Consider the following 17,499-nt stretch of genomic DNA (forward strand, 5'->3'; position numbering starts at 1 on the left):
TTCTACCTCGCTAGCATAGTGTCTACAATGTTAAATGCTACTGCATACAGACAGTATGGCACTTGCTCCCCTCAGGAACAGACAGACACGATCATCTCGACTCTCACTGACAGAACAAAGTGAGAGGAGAGCGGCAAGAGAGAGGAAGAGAGAGAGAGGGGTAGAGAGAGCGAGAGAGAGAGAGAGAGAGAGAGAGGAAGAGATACCAAAGACATGTAGCCTCAGACCTAGCGATGATGTTCTTAAAACACCCACCTCAGTCTGTTGCCGATTCCTGACGCAGTGAGCAGAACCAGGGAGTAAATGCAGAGAACAGTAGCTTTGATGGAGGAGCAGCAGCCAAAAATCCAAGAGATTGAGCAGGAGAAACGGACAGAGGAGAGGGAGGAGGAATGATAGAAGACTGGTGAATGCGAGATCCTGTGTGACCAAGATTATGCGCCTGAGTGAGATGGGCATGTATGTCTGACATGAGAACATGAGACAGAAAAAAGTGACACGAGACAGACAGAACAGGGACGAGGGATCAGGGGCTGAGAAAAAAAAAAGAAAGAGACGGAGAGAAGAGACAGAATAAATGTGTGAGCTTGGACTCACTGAGCAGAGCAGATGCGTTAAAGGAAATGCCCCTCCCTCTTTCCCCTACACTCATGCAGACACACATATCTCCCCTTGCACCGTCAGCGTTTGAGTAAGCATGCATTCAGTGAATCAGAGTGAGCTGTAAATGCTGAAAGAGGGTGGGCCAGAGGAAAGGAAGCATGAGTGTAAAATTTAAATTCAATGACAAGTTACTCCTGTCTCGCATGGTTTCCACTGAAAACTGGCTCAACTTTAATTGGCTGCACAGCAAGTTGAAACTTCTCAGAAAACTGACTCCATCACAGAGAGAAGGGGGTTGCAAGATAGGGAAGATAGAAGGTAAAAAAAACATTAGCAGAATGGTATCTAACACGCAATCAATATCAAATACCACCTTGTATGCTACTGTGTGCACGCTGTAGAGTCTTGTTCACAGCGGTGCACTCTCACCTTCATACAGGGAGGGGTCAAGTGAGAGGATAACTGCCCTGCAAGAATCAATAGCATGTTCTAATGTACACTACTGTACATCAAACCCAATGCTCCCTCGTATGCATCGAACAGCCCATTTTGTTCCCCCATACATAGTTTGAATTTTAAAAGGCAATGAACAGGACTGCAGTTCTGAGAAACTGGCCACACTTTGCTGACAGTATTTGCAAGTAATGCTAGCACAAATCAATGGGCTATAAAACCACTGCTTTGAAAAGGCAAGGATGCAAGCGTAACTTAATGTTATTGATGTTTAAACAACATTTATGAAACAGACTACCTGACGACTCTTAAAAAATAGATAAACAGTGAGCGCAGGAATCAGAAAAGCAAGAGGGTCAGGAGGAGGGAAAGAAAACTGAAAATGTTTCGGAAATCCTGGCACTGACGTTGCCAGCAAAAATTGCTCCGGGCATCAGGTACTTGGGTTCACAGATGATGCCTTTTGAGTGGAATACAGCCCAAGTCCCAAGATGCTAACCTGTGCCAAGAAAATATTTAGCAGTGTGGCATCAGTATCAGGAAAGAGAATTTCAAGGTATAGAACAGATTGTATTTTTCATGAAATTATAAGCATTGCCCATCTGAACTTAGAAAAAGGGACCCAGACAAGAAAACAGTATCATAAATTATGTACAGTGTGGTACACGATGCTGAAAATGAAATTGGTCTTTGCTTTTTTTTTTTTGGCAAAATGAAGAATGGTGGTAAGAAATGACACATATCGTACTCTCAAGGCTAGTATATGGCAACTGAAATTCAAAGCGCTTGTACGTCCAAGAAATATTAAACATTCAGATTTGTGTTCTACCTCTGGAGGTTATGTTTGTTGTCAGTGTGATGTTCAAACCAGCTTCCTGTAGATTTCAGTAAATGAATCTGCCTCACCCTGTATGTGTATGTGTTTGTGTTGCCCAGAGCCGGGGGGGACAGCTACAGCTTCACTGTTGCGCACCACTGTCCCTGGCCTTTCTCCCTGAACTCAAGCCCAGTCACGGCAACTTCTGCTTCCAGCCAGAGCACGGCTCCACCGTTTACTCCTCTCCAATCATGACACCGAGCATGACGGGGTGTCTGCCAGACAGTCGAATGGGGCCACAGAGCAGATTTTCACCTGCGCCCAAATAATAACCCTCAAACAATAATGCACCTCAAGTATTTATTTTTGCCCTTTAAACTAATGGTGGATGACTGATTGTGCACCATCTGCAAGCACAGGAAATATTACACATGACCTGTGGGCTTTCTAACATTCCCTACCTAGAATCCCATGTTCACACTGAATGACGTCAGGGATGACTCTGTGCTATGTACATCCAGTAAAGTCTGCATGTAGCCTACATGTGATCCTCTGGAGCTTTGCCAAGCAGCTGCATCAGAAACGGCGATACCTCTGTGATCACGCCAGGTGCTTGAGTGCGTGGCCTCCTTGTGACCAGCTGGGCAGTTTAAGAAACACTCAGGACATTAATGTGAGCCCACACCTTTCTGCTACCATAGCAAGAAAAGCACTGCAAGCATACCAAACTGTCTTTGCACAAAAATATCAGTCATGTTTCTCTTCTCTACACACAGCTGTGTCCGTTCGCAGTTAATTAGTACAGAAAGACGATCAACATTGACCAAAACGACCCAAGTTAATCCGCAGAACAGTTAGTGGGGCAGGTTAACAGATTTTTTAATTGATCCCATCAGCTATATAAAGCATGATCCATTTCAGATACATTAAGTGTGACCCTCTATGCTTGCCTGCAGCTCAGTTATTGTTATCCATACTAATGGCATATGTGACAGAACAGAGTCAAGCAAGTAAGTTAATAATGAACCTTTTTACACAAGGAAAGACATTTCTCAAGTGGACCATAATTCAAAGTGTGTGCACATTAAATCCGAATTTTGTCATGTAGTGGATGCAGAGAGGCGGTTTAAATCCTGTCCATCTCTTTCTATTACATCCATTCAACCGTCACATTGCTGTTGTTGTTTCCTTATTTTTAGACTGGTCATTTTAGGAGCTGTTGCAGATTATTTGGCAGCTAGACTGATAGTGTATTGTGCTTCTATTGTTTTTTCATGCTAGGTTGGGTCACAATTACTTTCAAAGTCACAGGATTTTCAGCACACAGTGATTTCATTTAGGTCATAACAAAACTAGAGAAGGTTTTAAAGTTTAAACAGGACTTCTGCTTATGATTTTCAAGCCATGGGTTTAAAAAGAGAGACCTCTACAGATATCAAGATCATCAAAAATCACAAATATAACAGGCTTGCAAATTCTACCCTACACGTAACACTTATCACAACAGTTTACAAGCAGTTGGTTATTCTTTCAGGCCCACACTGAGTCGTCTCTGGGGTCCTTTGGGTATTGCTGAGGAGAAGGCCATTAGGCTTTTAGTACTACAGTCTCTGCTTGGTCTCGCTGGGATTACTACACAGAGAACAGAGAAAGTGACAGGCATTAAGGAAACAAAATTACAGGCTCTGAGGAATTAGGGCCGGTTAATGGTCGCTCTCAAGCAGTTTTTCAAATGTGCAATGTCACAACTCAAATGTATATAGGTGCTCCAAATGCCAATGATGGAAGGCAGAGTCAAAAATAGCTTAAAAATGGGCATAATGGCACACATTGTCAAGTAGTCCTTCCAGAAGGGTTTTCATAGTGTTGTCCACATTAAAAGAAATAATTGTCCAACACATGAAGCACACAGACATACACATTTAGTGTTATATTTTGAGAGACTGATGGTAATGATGGCAGCCTGCAAACATGAGCAACACCCAGCTCACATTATGAACTACAGCTACGTTATCCTAAATACGAGACATCATATGTATAGCAAGTATTGCTGTAACAGATGCTAGCTGTTGTAAAACAGCAACATTTCAGGATACAAATGTTTTGAAAACATAGTGCTGGTATTATTAAACAAACTGAAACTCACACAGTGTGATTCCTGTGTGTTGATCAAGATGCCTGTCGAGGAGGTGTTTCCTCCTTCCATTTGAAATTCCCTGTGACACAGTTTACATCCTGGCTTCCGGTTGTCTCGATCATCATCAAACTGAAATGTAAAATATCTAAAATATGTTGGTGTGTCTGGCCGCAACAATGCTACGTTATTGCCCTGTATCTCCAGTATGTTTGGCATCAATAGTTAACTCAGTAGCTAAAAAATCAAGTGCCAAAAACAAACTGCCATCAATTTTGAGATGGACTTGGTACCAAAGTGTGGCTTCTAATGATATCCTTATTCCTGACTGTCAACCACTCACTATCAGCTAAACAATTTGTTTTCAATTGCGAATGCTTATACCAATTATTCCAGGAATGTAGGAACCGTAGCAACAGCAAAGAGTTGATGCGCAACCAGAAGGTCACCGTGAGACTCCACAGCATCAGCGTTTGTCCGTTTGTTTGCTCATCGTTACTAATACACAGCAGACAAACAAATTCCATTATTTTATACAGCAAATAACCTGAGTAACTTAATAACCTTCCTGTTTTGGTTCAGGATCCTCTTTTGTACATTATGTCAACCTGGCTTACTTCTGCTAACTCTACCTGACCCAAGGATAATTAGAATAAAATGTAAAAAGCAGTAACTAATGTAACTGTCTGTCTGGTAAGCTACACCCATCACCAATATACAAAGCGGACATTTATTAATTTAAAGCTTGTACTCTTGTACCCGCATAGATGTGAAACCTTACTTGTTTATGGAAACACTAATTAGAGTGAGTAGTGCAACTCTGGACTGATCAGAGATTCTCATTTACATTTGCAACTGAAAATGTTCTAGATAGAAATTCTTGACTATCTGTGCAATTACCAAGTCATGGTCTCCTCTAAAAATAACTCAACACAAGTTACGTCTGTACTCTACATTTGTGGATGCCAGCAGAGTAAGTTTCGCAAACCATGTCAGTGGCAAACAAAAATCCTCAGAGTAAGTAACTGGGGCAAAATTGTGACTAAAAACCATCATACTGACCCATTTAAAGCATGTAATCTAATATTCTTTAATTCAATTTCGGGCACATTGTCACAAATGTAAACTGTTTATAGCGCAAAGCAGATCTTAACATAAAATGTCTGATTTATCTCAAAGTTAAGCGCAAGAATCTCTGACCTATTATGGCTCCAAATTGTACAGTTGCCAAGAACGATAAATTAGATTCCACATTAGGTTAAGTGCCAGAGCCAAGTCTATCCATTTGCTGCCGATGACAGAAAAAAATCCAGATGCCTGATGACACCTCAATTGCTTGAAAATTGTCTATTACCTTCTGAAACGTATCATAAAAAAAAACAACTCAGGCAAGCAAATTCAGTCTTCATTGTCTGCAGGCCAATGCAAGCAGGGGATCTAATCAGGAGATGCAAAGTGCAGCACTCTAATTGCATCATTAGCTAAACCAATGACTCAGTCACAGCGACTTCAGCCTCGTCCTCCCCCCACCCCACCCTGCTCTGCCCCATCCACAAATAGGGAGTCGAGCCTCAAGCTCTTTACTGTACAGCTGCTCAAGCAGAATAATTCTAACATGTTATGTGCAACAGCGCAAAATGTTAACGTTCCAGAAATATCCAACTGAAAAACCCAGCATTAATGAGACTGCTATACACTTGTCATCAAGACACTATATCTGAGCAGTGATGTCTGTCTTCCAGGGAGTGGCAAAGATTACTTCTGTATTCTGACATAAAACAGATCAGCTCAATCACACAATGCCATGATGCTGACAGCCCCGTCTAAAAAACATCAAGACTGTCATAGGGCAAACAGAGTGCACCCAGAGGTAATCGACAAACACAGGTGCACACTGATTGCGTGGTAATTGGACCAGAGCCTCAGTCTTTTTTCTGTTTTTTGGAGCACTGTTGTTCGCTTGCACAGTGGTGGACGAAAAAGCCACCTGAGTTTCTCTCCTCACTGCATGCACTGATCTGTCTGAACACACCGTCTGCTAGAAAAGAACTTGTGCTGTATTTCCTGCCTCTGCAGAGTGAAAGAAGTGAAGATGGCACCTGTGATTCTTCCTGGTTGAAGAGCAGAAGAAAAGATGAGAGCAGAATCTTGGCAGGCCTCGTCAGTGAGGATTTGCTGGAGATAGCTCATGTTGCAAAATGCTGCTCCAGGTGCAGATGTATTTATGATGAGAGATCATCCTAACAATCACAGTTAGACCATTTGTACGTGAGCAGTAAAGCCTATTTAGATGAGAGGAGATGTTTAGATGATAATATTGGTAGTTGTGCTGTGATGTGTTGGACTGATGGAGGACCTAACCTGGCCTCTGCCGCACTGTGTTAGTTACAGTCACCGCATGCAGCACAGTCTGACTGCGGCTGCTGAGGGAAGGAGAGCTTCTGGAGCTGACGTCTCCATGTCGGGTCACATCTGCACAACGATCTCTCAGCGCCGAGATACGACGTCCCTCCGGTTTCACTCGTTCGTCCGACCGCATCTCCGGTCTGTGAGCGCGTCGTGAACGTTACCCGGGGCTGACGTTACTCTGCCCGGGCCGATTCGAGACGCTGATGTCAATCCATTACATGCCACACGGATTTCAGCGGAACTTGAGGCTCGCCACGCCGCTCACTTAGCGAGCTAGTCACGGCTAAACCAAACAATTCCCAGATGCGGACACCCACTCTCCTAATGATATAACACTTGTCCGGGCTGCTGTCGTGCATATTAACGTCCCAGTGTCATGATAATTTCGACACCGTCAGTGGCTGGTTGCCGTGATTAATGTTGCGTAAACTGGTCTGTAACATTGAATAGCGAATTAAGCCCACTTCAGAATAACATTACATCGTTTATAAAAGTCCGAAAAATCCAGAAAACACTTAAAAGTCAGCACAGAAACCCTAAATGCTCTTACCTTTGGCGGAAACCACCTCTTCCTTTATCCCTGTATGAAGACCCTCTGATTTTGTTGCTCTGACACAACTACCACGCGCTGCGTCTAAGCCCCTCCCCTCTGGCTGCGGCCGAGCTGCCATTGGCCAGTGAGGAGCTAACTGCAGCCGGGACGAGGCTTCTGATTGGTCAGCCCAACTGCCAATCAATTCGGATTGTGCTTCCCGCGTTCTAAGTAGCGCCCACAATATGTTACATTATGCAGCCTATATTTAGGTGTCAACAACCACTGCAGGCATGTGAAAACAAGTCAGTATGACCTCCACTATAAATACACCGCACATTAAGACAGAGATTCATCACACTCATGTTTTAATGACAAGTGACACAATACAAGCTGTGAAAATAATGAAGCAATTTGGGCAACAAACTACAATGAATCTTATCCGGGGAGCACGTGCAGTGATTATTCATGTTTTATTCCAGTGTCCAGACAACACAAGGTGCCTTTCGTTGGCTACTAAGAGACGAAGGAAGACAATAACCTGTCAGAACAGAAACAGAGTTGTGTCCCTCGGGAAAGGACGATTTGTCACTGGTGACTTTGACTCTCGGTGCCAGCTACATTGGATTAGCTGTCGCAGTAATGCCAGACTTGTACAGCGGGGCAGTGCTGCTTGCAGAACTGTCAGTGGACAGGGCTACAGTCACTCTTTCATAATAAGAGGAGCCTTGACTTGAGCTGCAACCTCAGCCCCCATAAGTTCCTCTACAATCGTCAGGGCAAACTCGAAACTGGTTCCTGGCCCACGGCTGGTGATGTAATGTCCATCCTTCTGTACTCGAGCCTCTGAATATTTATAGTGGTCTAAAAAAAGACAAAGTGCAACACCATAAGGATAACATGAAGCAAGACGAGAGCTTAAAGCCACAAAACTGAATGCATGTCAGACATCACAGTGCGCTGAAAATGTGTACACATAGATAATCTATCAGGATTCCAGCTGACCCAGTTCTAGTATGTTCTGTCAAATTCCTGCATTTTCTTTCACCTCTGAGTGGTGTGCTCCTCTACTGCAGAGTGACATGATTCTCTATGTACAAAAAGGAGCTAGTGCAGCACCATCTGCTGTCTTTTACACATAACTGCAGTTTCTTATGTTGTGTGCTACAGTAGTAAATATTAAAAAGCCCTAGCTACACATGAGGTGTTTTTTTTCTTTACCTCCAGCCATCATCTTCTCCTTCATGCCAGGATGTGTAGTGACTGTGCTGCCGTAGCCGATGCCATTTGCCAGAAGAGCAATAGGACCTGCAGAAAGGCAAAGCTGTTTAAGGTTCATTTAACAGCTTCCTGTTACAAAGTGACACTTAAGAACATATTCAGTTGCCCGTGTCAGTCCTCGTTTTCATCTTTATGCAGTTAAAAGAAGGTAGTTGAGGGTAAAACAAGGCAAAAACACTGTATCCCCGAATCACTCCCTTTAAGTTCGATACAAAAACTCAAAGCCATAGAAAATAACATATAAAACTCTGCTTTTTACATAATGGGATTCAGTTAATAAAAAAAATTAATGACAAATGTGCAAAATATTTGCTGATAACACCATGTTCTAAAGGTGTCCTCAAATGTACCATTGTTTCTAAGAATACACACATGCAGTATACAGTTCCAGCCTCTCTCCAACGGCTCTGCACCGCATTGAAAAGAGAGGAAAAAAAGGAGAGGCTGAAGACATTGACTGCTGCTGCATTAACTTTTGTAATGTCCTAGCACTGCAGTGAGCTCATCCAAAAACTGTTAATAAATAGAAAGTTATTGATTATGCTCCTTGGCAGCCTTCCCGTGCAGTCTAAAGATTACACTTTCCCCTGGCAGAACTGCAGACTGCCAGTTAAAGGCGAGCTACTCCTGTTACAGCAAGTCCCCACCCAAAGGACGCCAGTCTGGTGGAGAGGGAGACCTTCTGGGAACCACAGTCAGACAAAGAGGCAGGTGCAGAGAGAAGGGTGATGATGACCATCTTTTTATCATCTGATAAATCTCGATAATGATGTAGGTATATTGTGTGGACACGATCCACAATGTGTGCAAGACTTAGAAGCTCAAAAGGAGAAGTATACGACAGAAAACTTGCCTTTTTAATATATTTTTTGCACTCATTACTGCCCTGGTTTTCAGTCGAGTCCTTTATCAAATAACCCTTTTCATGTGTCAAGATAATAAGTTTCATGTTACGGCAGAATAATAAGTCTTGCAGCCGGCCCTCTTGCTGGCAGGTTCATTAAACTGTATATTCCTGTGAGGATTTCAGTCATTTCTAGGACACCCTTCAATCCACTTTGCCGCATTGAGTCTCCTGTCCCTATTCAAACTGTCCTTGCTGTGTCCTTTCTCCTCATACGGAACCTGTCAAATTAAATGTCACCGCTTGTGGGTTAACTCGAAGACACTTATTAATCAAACCTTTACCCTTTCCCTTCAAATGCCACGGGGGTTTACGAATGGCCACAAATTAATGAAACCTGTCGTTTATTAACGGTGTACATTTTTCAAAATGCGGTTAAGGTGTGTGCTAAACTCTTTTCAAGGTAGATCGGGTTAGCAAAATATCACAAAATGTCCTGAGTCTACTGCCATGTGCATCTTCAAGTCGAAATCCCGTTTAGTGGTGCAGCATTTAGCTAGGTACAAAAAAATAATAAAAAGAATATGATGTCTGTAGTGTTGTTTCTGTAGAAATACTTATGTGTCACATGGTAGTAAAATACATGCTTCATTCATTTCTAATAATAAATGATCAAACCTGTTTGATATGATTTGGAAAATTAGTAAGAGCAGCATTTATTCTTCGGTTCTTTATGAAGCTGCTACTTTACACATCAACTAAACTGCAATGCATGACGTGTAATTTACAGTATTTGATTCAAAGCAACAACATAATGGTCAAACCTTAAGGTCAAGACATACTTAAGCTTTAACCCATAGAGAGACGCCACTGTTAGAGGTCTGTCCGGTATTATTATGATTGGTTTGTTTTCACAAACTGTACCTGCACAGATGGCTGCAATCAGGCCTTTTCTGCCGTCTTGATCCTTCAGCACCTCCTTCACAGCAGGAGACTGAAAAAAAGCATGGAAACCAGATGCACAGTGAGTCATTTGCAGGCCATGTGATTCCACAGTGTGTATGATATGCAATGATACTATAATCACTCAAACAGGCTGGCAGCATTTTAAAACGCATCAAACATACAGAGCTGTTTCAAACTATCACTGATTTATTAAACAGAAAACATAGGAATTATATTTCAAAATAAAATGATTTACTATCAGATGAGTTTGACTATTGATTTCATAATATCAAACAAGTTCTACTCCATGAGAAAATGAAGAGAATTATATACCCCTAAAGCATGGAAGGATAGAGAATGTGTTAATTTTCTTGTGTCCTCAAATCTGACAACTAAAATTTATTTTTGCAATCACTGAAACAAAAATAAATAAACACAGGCCTGCCACTGGTCATGCATTTCACACGGCCTTCTCCTTTCCTTCCACTATCTGTGCTACAGTTTTCAACATTCCCTTCACTACTAGAAACGACCTCCAGGAAGACAACTGCCACAATGAAAACTTCAGGTTTTATCAAAGGTTTGGATCCTGCAATAAAGCAGCCGTGCTCATATTCTTCGTTTGGTAATTTTAACGATAGTGCCCGCTTCCCTGCCAATGTTCCACCAAAACAATTCCCCCGTCACTATTTTGAGTGAATCCCATCGGTACATCCTCTTGTTAGTCCCACTGAAGCACTGTGTCAGCTCTGGAGAAAAGTCAAGCTATGGGAAGCTACACTCATTCTAACACTAACATTTGTCAGTGAGGGGCTATGGTCTATCTCACCTTGGGCAAACGTTACTCATCTATTAATTAACAAGCAAGGTAGCATAAAACAGTTTAAAATCTCAAACCTAAAGCTAAATAGCAAGCAAAATATGACTTTGGGAGACTCGCACAACTAAAAGGTTGTATCAAATACTGTAGTTCACCAGTTATATATATTAGTTCTATAGGAGGGTTTTTCTTGGCTCAGATTTGGCAGTGACCAATAGTAAGCATGATCGGTCTGAATACAGTACAGGCATTCACCTGTATGTAGAAATCTATGTATTTTCTCATTATTTCTGGCCGAGACCTTCTATTATGCATGGTAAATAATACCCCAATGAACAGAACTGGTTAAAAATATATAGAATTTCTTAATTCTATGTTCTTATTTTGGTCCTGGTGAGTTAACTTTGGCCTCGTCTCGAATCTCAATCATGGTTCTAAAAGTGTCCTTTCCTGCAGGAAAAACCCTGTATAATAAAAATACAAAAATTTGGGAGCACTGATTAGCAAAATATTCAGGTAGGTGTTAGAGGAAACTGTAAAAATCTGTTCTCCATCAGCTTCTTATCATGAGCAACGGTGTCCTATCAAATGTTTCTTACCAAGCTGGCAGTTTTGATTAATTGACACAAGAGATCTTATTTGTGTTTTTGTAAATGATTTTCTGACTGGTCTAATGCAGACCGTACTTAAAGACGATGTCTGGGACTCAGATCTAAGGTAGTGATGTTACATCGTTTCACGCAGTAAATCAGGATTAAGCAGAATTTCATGTTCAAACAAGAGAGTCCAGTTATGGATCTCATATCCTGGGGTCCCAGGGTCTGTGTATACGTGTAGATTACAGGAGATACATTCACTTAGTACTTACAATACATGTATTTGTCCCCCTCAATAAAAACAAGACGGATGCAGAGAACTTTTACTTTGAAAAAAAAATTAGAAAGTGACTCAAACGCAACAATCCCACTGATGTGTTTTTTCCAGATGTCTTTTTTATTCCTAAAATATGAATATTAATTATGAGCTCACACACAGCTTTGTAATCTCAGCTTCCTCTGACACTGTGTGCACATTGATAACTATGGAGGAGCCAGAAAGCCAAAAGAAACATGACATTTTTTTCCCTCAGAAAGTCTCTGCGTAACGTTTCACCAGTTTACTTTTACAAATGTAGTTTATGTTTTTCAGTAATGTTTGAGTATGAGCACAAATCTTGCTGAAACATATATACACAAGTTAAACCCTTTCAAATTGAATGAATATATCACTGAAGTGAATAGGTGCCACTTGCACATTTAAAAAGGTTACTTCCCCAGACAAAAGACACAAAAAAACAGAAGAGTAAGCCATGCCTATATGCGAGTCAGCAGAGATAACATTAAATGAGAGAGTTGATGTAGAGGAGAGTAAATACTTGAAAGCCCTCCTGCACACAAACACAAAATCTAAGGCATGTGCCTGTGAACCAACAGGAAAAGTGTAGTGTTGCTAGGCCTGACATCTGCAGATAGAACCCTCTAAAATCTCATGACAGTTGGTGGGTTGTTGCTCATGATGCCAACCAAATTGTTCCTAAAATCCCATCAATGCATACTTAGAGTTTTGAGGACAACCAGAGCACAACAAGGTTTCTTCAGGACTTTAAATTCAAGCAATTTCCATAATCATACTAATGGTAAGACTAAAACATTTTACATGGAGTCGCTAGCATGACATTATTTTGGTCTTAAAGAAACACTGGGGTAATGTTTGTGATGGGAACCCTAAAAAAAGATTAAAACGTGAGGCATGTTTGAGTATTTCTCACCTCTGCCAGATTCTGGGCTCCTGGCATTCCTCCTGGCAGAAGCACCACATCATACGGGCCCTGGGAGACAATCCACAAGAAACAAAAGTTTGATAGCTTAATAGATGTTATCACTGGTTTAATGGACACAATGAAAGGGTCTGAGCCAAAAGTCGAATTCGACAGGATTTTTCCTCATTATGAGAAAATAATAAGTGCCAGATGCCACACATCATCATCTGTGTTAATAACTTTACAACACAGAACAATACTATAACAAACTTGAGTCTGAGAAAGATTTCGCTGCTATGGTAACAAGATTGTCTGTGACAAAAACAACAAACAGAATGACAAAGCAAAGCACAAAACACCAAAAACAAGACACAAAATGACAAAAACAAGACACAAAACGACAAAAACAAGACACAAAATGACAAAAACAAGACACAAAACCACAGAAACGAGACACAAAATAACAAAATAAGACTCAAATTGACCAAAACAAATAAGCATGAAAAGAAAGTACAAAAAAAGAAATGCACTCATATAACCCTTTCTCAAACAGTTTTATTTGATTATTGACTTATATTAGATCTGATCTTTGCATACGGTGAGATTTAAATGAATTGTGCAATACAGTGGTTATGGCGAATGTGACCATTTCACAAATAAGTGATAAAGCTGCCAGTGTGGAAAGACTATATCACATCTTAATGTACTTATATTAACCCAATGTACATTTTAGCACCACTTAGGTGGTACCAATATCTGGTCTGGCCCATGGACTAATGGTTTAGGATGTAATCGGAGTGTTGGGATGTAGATGCTGAGCTCCACCTGTTTGCTGGCTTCCTCCAGACTCGCATCAGGACAGATGACGACGTTTCTGCTGCATTGAACTGGCTCTGTGCCCGTCAGGCCTGCAACCGTCACCGCAATCTACAAGTTTAGGAAGATAAGATTTAGTGGGAAAGCAGCATTAGCCTGACTGCACAACATGGCATCCCATCTGTAAAGTACGTGTCTGGCAATGACGCTGGACTTTGACATTTAACTTGGCCTCAGTCTGCGTTCACTGTGAAGGTTATGAGCGCCTCAACAGTTAGCAGACTTGAACCCGGACAGCTGACTGAACTCTCGCTGGTACAATAATGTTTAGCAACGTTAGCATGTTAACTTTAGCTACACTACAAATGCTGCTTATGTAGGACTTTACACCATTATTAGCATACATTAACTAGTTTTTTCATCACCGCAAAGCGCTAAAATCACGACAACGTTGTGAACTGACTGCAGTGGTGGCTAATTTAAACTCAAGCTAGCAGGCTAAGTAGTGTTGGTCAGCTAGCTAACTGCTAACATCCAGCTGCAGCTACAAACCCCGGCTCTGCGCATGATGTCCACTGGAATAACCGTCTCCATCTCCTCTGCACCTTTAGACAGGATTACTAACGCCCTCTTCCCTGCCATGGTTAGCTTCAAGTTGTGCCACAGACAGGTGCAGAGACGCTAACTTCACTGTGTAACTTCAACAGCGAATGGCACTGAGGTTTTGACAGCAGGGTTGCCAGAATCGCTCTATCCCCCTTTCTAAGCGGTGCTTCGACTCTTGCTGCACATCCACTAACAGCTATCATAAAAATAGTGTCATTCTTAAACAGATTTATGAACTAAGGATACATGAACACAGATCTGTTAGGATCTGGCTTCTCTGGAAGCATTTTGGTGCTTAGCCCAGCTCACCCAGCTTACCCAGCTTCAGATTTCAACCTGATAGTTGTGCTGTTTTGCATGTTTTTTCAGGTAAATGGAATCTAAAATGTGGCAGTTAGGTGATCCCACTGTCTTTTATATGCTTTTATATGCTATCTCTCTTCATATCACAGTAACTGCAGGTTTGCTTGACCAGTGGTTTTCTAACTGCCTTGGAATTATTTTAATTTATCATAATCAAATCATAGCAAGTTAATTTACATAGTACATTTAAAACAACTTGAGTTGACCAATGTGCTGTACATGTTCAGAAATGTGTGAACAAAGAAAAACAGTATTAAAACTTGTAAAATCAATTTGTAAACAAAAAATAGTAGAAATTACTAAAACAGTATTTAAAAGGTAAAGTGGGATAGCAACTTGTAAATCAAATCAAATTGTAAAATATAAAAGGAAGACCATTAAGAGCAACAAAAAGTGGCTGAAGATTGTTTCCTAAAACTGTCAATAAAGGAGGAACATGTATGATGATTTACAGCTTTAATCCTTTGTAAAAGTTTGCCATGTGACAGAAAGAACTACTGAGCGAGACGAGGATTACCAACTTTTACATCCCAGATTAAATAGGATGTTATAGGTTATTAATGCTAATTTTGATTTTTAATACATTTATTTAATAGTAGTTTGGGTCAACGGCACTCATAAATATGGACAAATAATCCAGGGGAAGAAAAGCAGGGGCTGGTGAGGGGAAAAGTTCACCCATAAAATATAATACCACAAATATATATCTAATAATAATCAGAGCAAATCTGCTGTGGGGAGAGAGAAAAGTTAGTGTTGCAATGAGCAGTGTTTTGATTAACTGTATGTACATAAAATATGATTTATCTTTCTTCCTTAAAAGTAGATGTTATCCAAGGTGGATACCAGCGGATACCAAAAATCTCAGCTATTTATCTTTTAAGTAACAGTTTGGGACTTTTAATTTGATGAATGAGGACATCTCAGAGCTAGTTTTGGATTGTTATGTGATGTCTTAAAATTTTTTTAAAGCAAAATAAGACTGACTTTGAGGATAAGTGGTCATTAGATCAGTAGACTGGCCTGATATTCATAAAACTAATGCTGGAAAACAGCACAAGATTATTAAAAATCAACTGAGCTTGCTAAGGGGAGAATCATTTATTGCATATAAATGAAAACATCACTTTGCATCAACAACATACCTTGATAGTTTCAGAGTCAACTAAACTGTAAGCAGGAGACACCACCATTAAAATGTTACAGCTGAACAGTGCACATATGAAGTAGACTAGAATAGCTAGTGAGCAGTCTATAAGTGGAACTGCTTTAAGTGCTATCATACAGCTTTCATGAGATCATAAAAATATAATTGCTGCTATTAGAAACAAAAGGTTTTCTAGTCCATTAAACTGCCAGCATAAAAGGAAGCTGCATAAAATGTCCTTTAATAGCAGGCAGTTCACGCTTTGTTCCAGTAGGTGGAGGCATTAACCAAAGATTCAGGAAGGGATTTCAAGGGAAGCTTGAGGAAGATGTTTAGACTGAACAGCAATGTTGACTATCGTGTTGAATCCAAAGACCAAAAATGTAACTTCTGAAGGTACAAAACAAATCTTCTGAGAAAACATTCAAGTATCATTAGTTTAGTTAATCATAGGCTTATCATGGGTTGTGAGAAGCAGTTTCAACTGAGTCATTTCATGAATGTGCTTTGGAAAACAACTCCCGGAAGTAGGTGCCCAAGGTCACCAAGGTCTTCCAGATCTGTCTGAGAACTTCTGCATCAAACTCTTAAGACAGTTAAGGAATCGTATTGCAGAGTAATTCGTAGACTTAATGTCTGGGGCTTTAGTGTTCAGGCACAGATCCTAGTTAATGTGCCTCTGTGCATTCTGCAGCTGAGATTCACTCCCATATTTGTGCGACAAACTAGAGCCCAGTGAAACGGCGGATTAGACAAAAGCGTAGGGGGTGCTGGCAGCAAGTTGTTTATTGCGTGCCTGTGAGTGAATTCAAGAAGCAGCGGTGATTACCAACATATGCAGCTGGGGATCAACTGAACCAGACCCACGATGGCACTCGAGCTAATTTCCATACATTAATTCACTTATGTGCATTTACTAATTCCCGTCAGTATGGAATCGTAAAGTGCACGATCACACTGAGGAAATGTTTCAGAGTGACTTGTGATGCAGTAGTAGGGATGACATTTAATGTCTGGGAAAACAAAGGATCTGACTAACAAGCGGCGAATAAAATTATAACTGTTCGCAGAGGGTTTTATCTGCTTATCGTAAGGTTCAGGACTTTGCAAGCAACTGAAAACAAGGAAAAAATGAAAACACATTGTCGAAGACGGTTGGCTGCTTTCCTAGATATTATCTAATATTGTCAATAACTGATAACAAACTACCAAAACCATTATTGTGCCTGATAAAGGGTAATTATCTGTTGCTTTGACCTGCATTGTATCTAAAACTTTAAAAAAAACTTATAAATCAGCTGCACTGTTGAATTGTTTGTTATGATAAACAAGATAGTCCCTCAGATTTACTGCCACCATATTAATCCACTGTTGAATATGGATTCTAACTAATACACTATTTACATTAAAAAAATACAGTGTCAAGATGTTTTAGCTGATGTTTTTGCTGAAACACAATACCTCCAATCAAAGTTTTAGATAGTTATTTTTCAAAGTATTCAGAAACAAAACTAATAACTGACTAGTTTTGGTCTTTTCATTGGTTTTGCTGAGAGCACATAAAAAAAAAACAATATGCACAGTAACACGCTGATGAATATGGGTTGCAAAGCACACATAGTTTGTGGGGAATTTGTGAAAAAATATGCAAACTGTTCTGACTGATAAGTGTGACATGGCAGCAAATTATGACTCTGAGTGTGTGTGTGTGTGTGCGTGCGAAGAATGGTATGTTTGTATGTTTTACATTTTGGGAAATGTAAGATTTGGCCTGTGGAGTAAAAGGGTCCTCATCAATGGATTCCTTAGCATATTATTATTTCTCTCATCGCTCCCTCATGCCTGCATCACCAGGCCTTGCTCTGCTCTGCTTTATCTGGCCCTTCACAGAGGTCTGCTCGAAAACCTGAAGGGCTTCTGGAATCAAACCT

General features: G+C 40.6%; 2 protein-coding genes across 4 annotated transcripts in view; both read right to left on the reverse strand.

Annotated features, from left to right (window-relative positions):
• The window catches only part of kcnab2a (potassium voltage-gated channel subfamily A regulatory beta subunit 2a), an 89,758-nt gene extending 82,683 nt beyond the window's left edge, over positions 1–7,075 (reverse strand). The window contains exon 1 of one of the 3 annotated variants that reach the window (XM_023288556.3): positions 6,967–7,075. The gene's annotated coding sequence lies outside the window, so the exon portion shown is untranslated. Of the gene's footprint in view, positions 1–255; positions 585–6,966 lie in introns of those variants that run through there. The other 2 variants (XM_055010444.1, XM_023288557.3) reach the window with 2 other exon arrangements.
• Positions 7,076–7,299: 224 nt separating this feature from the next.
• On the reverse strand, positions 7,300–14,190 carry park7 (parkinson protein 7). Its single transcript, XM_023288550.3, has 6 exons — positions 14,005–14,190; positions 13,462–13,563; positions 12,646–12,705; positions 9,998–10,067; positions 8,170–8,256; positions 7,300–7,812 (listed from the first exon to the last, which is right to left on the reverse strand). Exons 1-6 carry the CDS (start codon positions 14,092–14,094, stop codon positions 7,652–7,654), a joined length of 570 nt encoding a protein of 189 aa, XP_023144318.1. The 5' UTR covers positions 14,095–14,190; the 3' UTR covers positions 7,300–7,651.
• Positions 14,191–17,499: the final 3,309 nt, after the last annotated feature.

Source organism: Amphiprion ocellaris, chromosome 5 (genome assembly GCF_022539595.1).
Source record: "Amphiprion ocellaris isolate individual 3 ecotype Okinawa chromosome 5, ASM2253959v1, whole genome shotgun sequence".
In the NCBI taxonomy this organism is placed as follows: Eukaryota; Metazoa; Chordata; class Actinopteri; family Pomacentridae; genus Amphiprion; species Amphiprion ocellaris.

Bases quoted from the DNA above. Each gene is read 5' to 3' on its own strand.
- park7 (XM_023288550.3), bottom strand. From the start codon at position 14,094: ATGGCAGGGAAGAGGGCGTTAGTAATCCTGTCTAAAGGTGCAGAGGAG. The intron at 13,564-14,004 runs GTTTGTAGCTGC...CTAAACTTGTAG, and splicing joins ACATCATGCGCAGAGCCGGG to ATTGCGGTGACGGTTGCAGG. The intron at 7,813-8,169 runs GTAAAGAAAAAA...GTCTTTTTTTAG, and splicing joins GGAGAAGATGATGGCTGGAG to ACCACTATAAATATTCAGAG.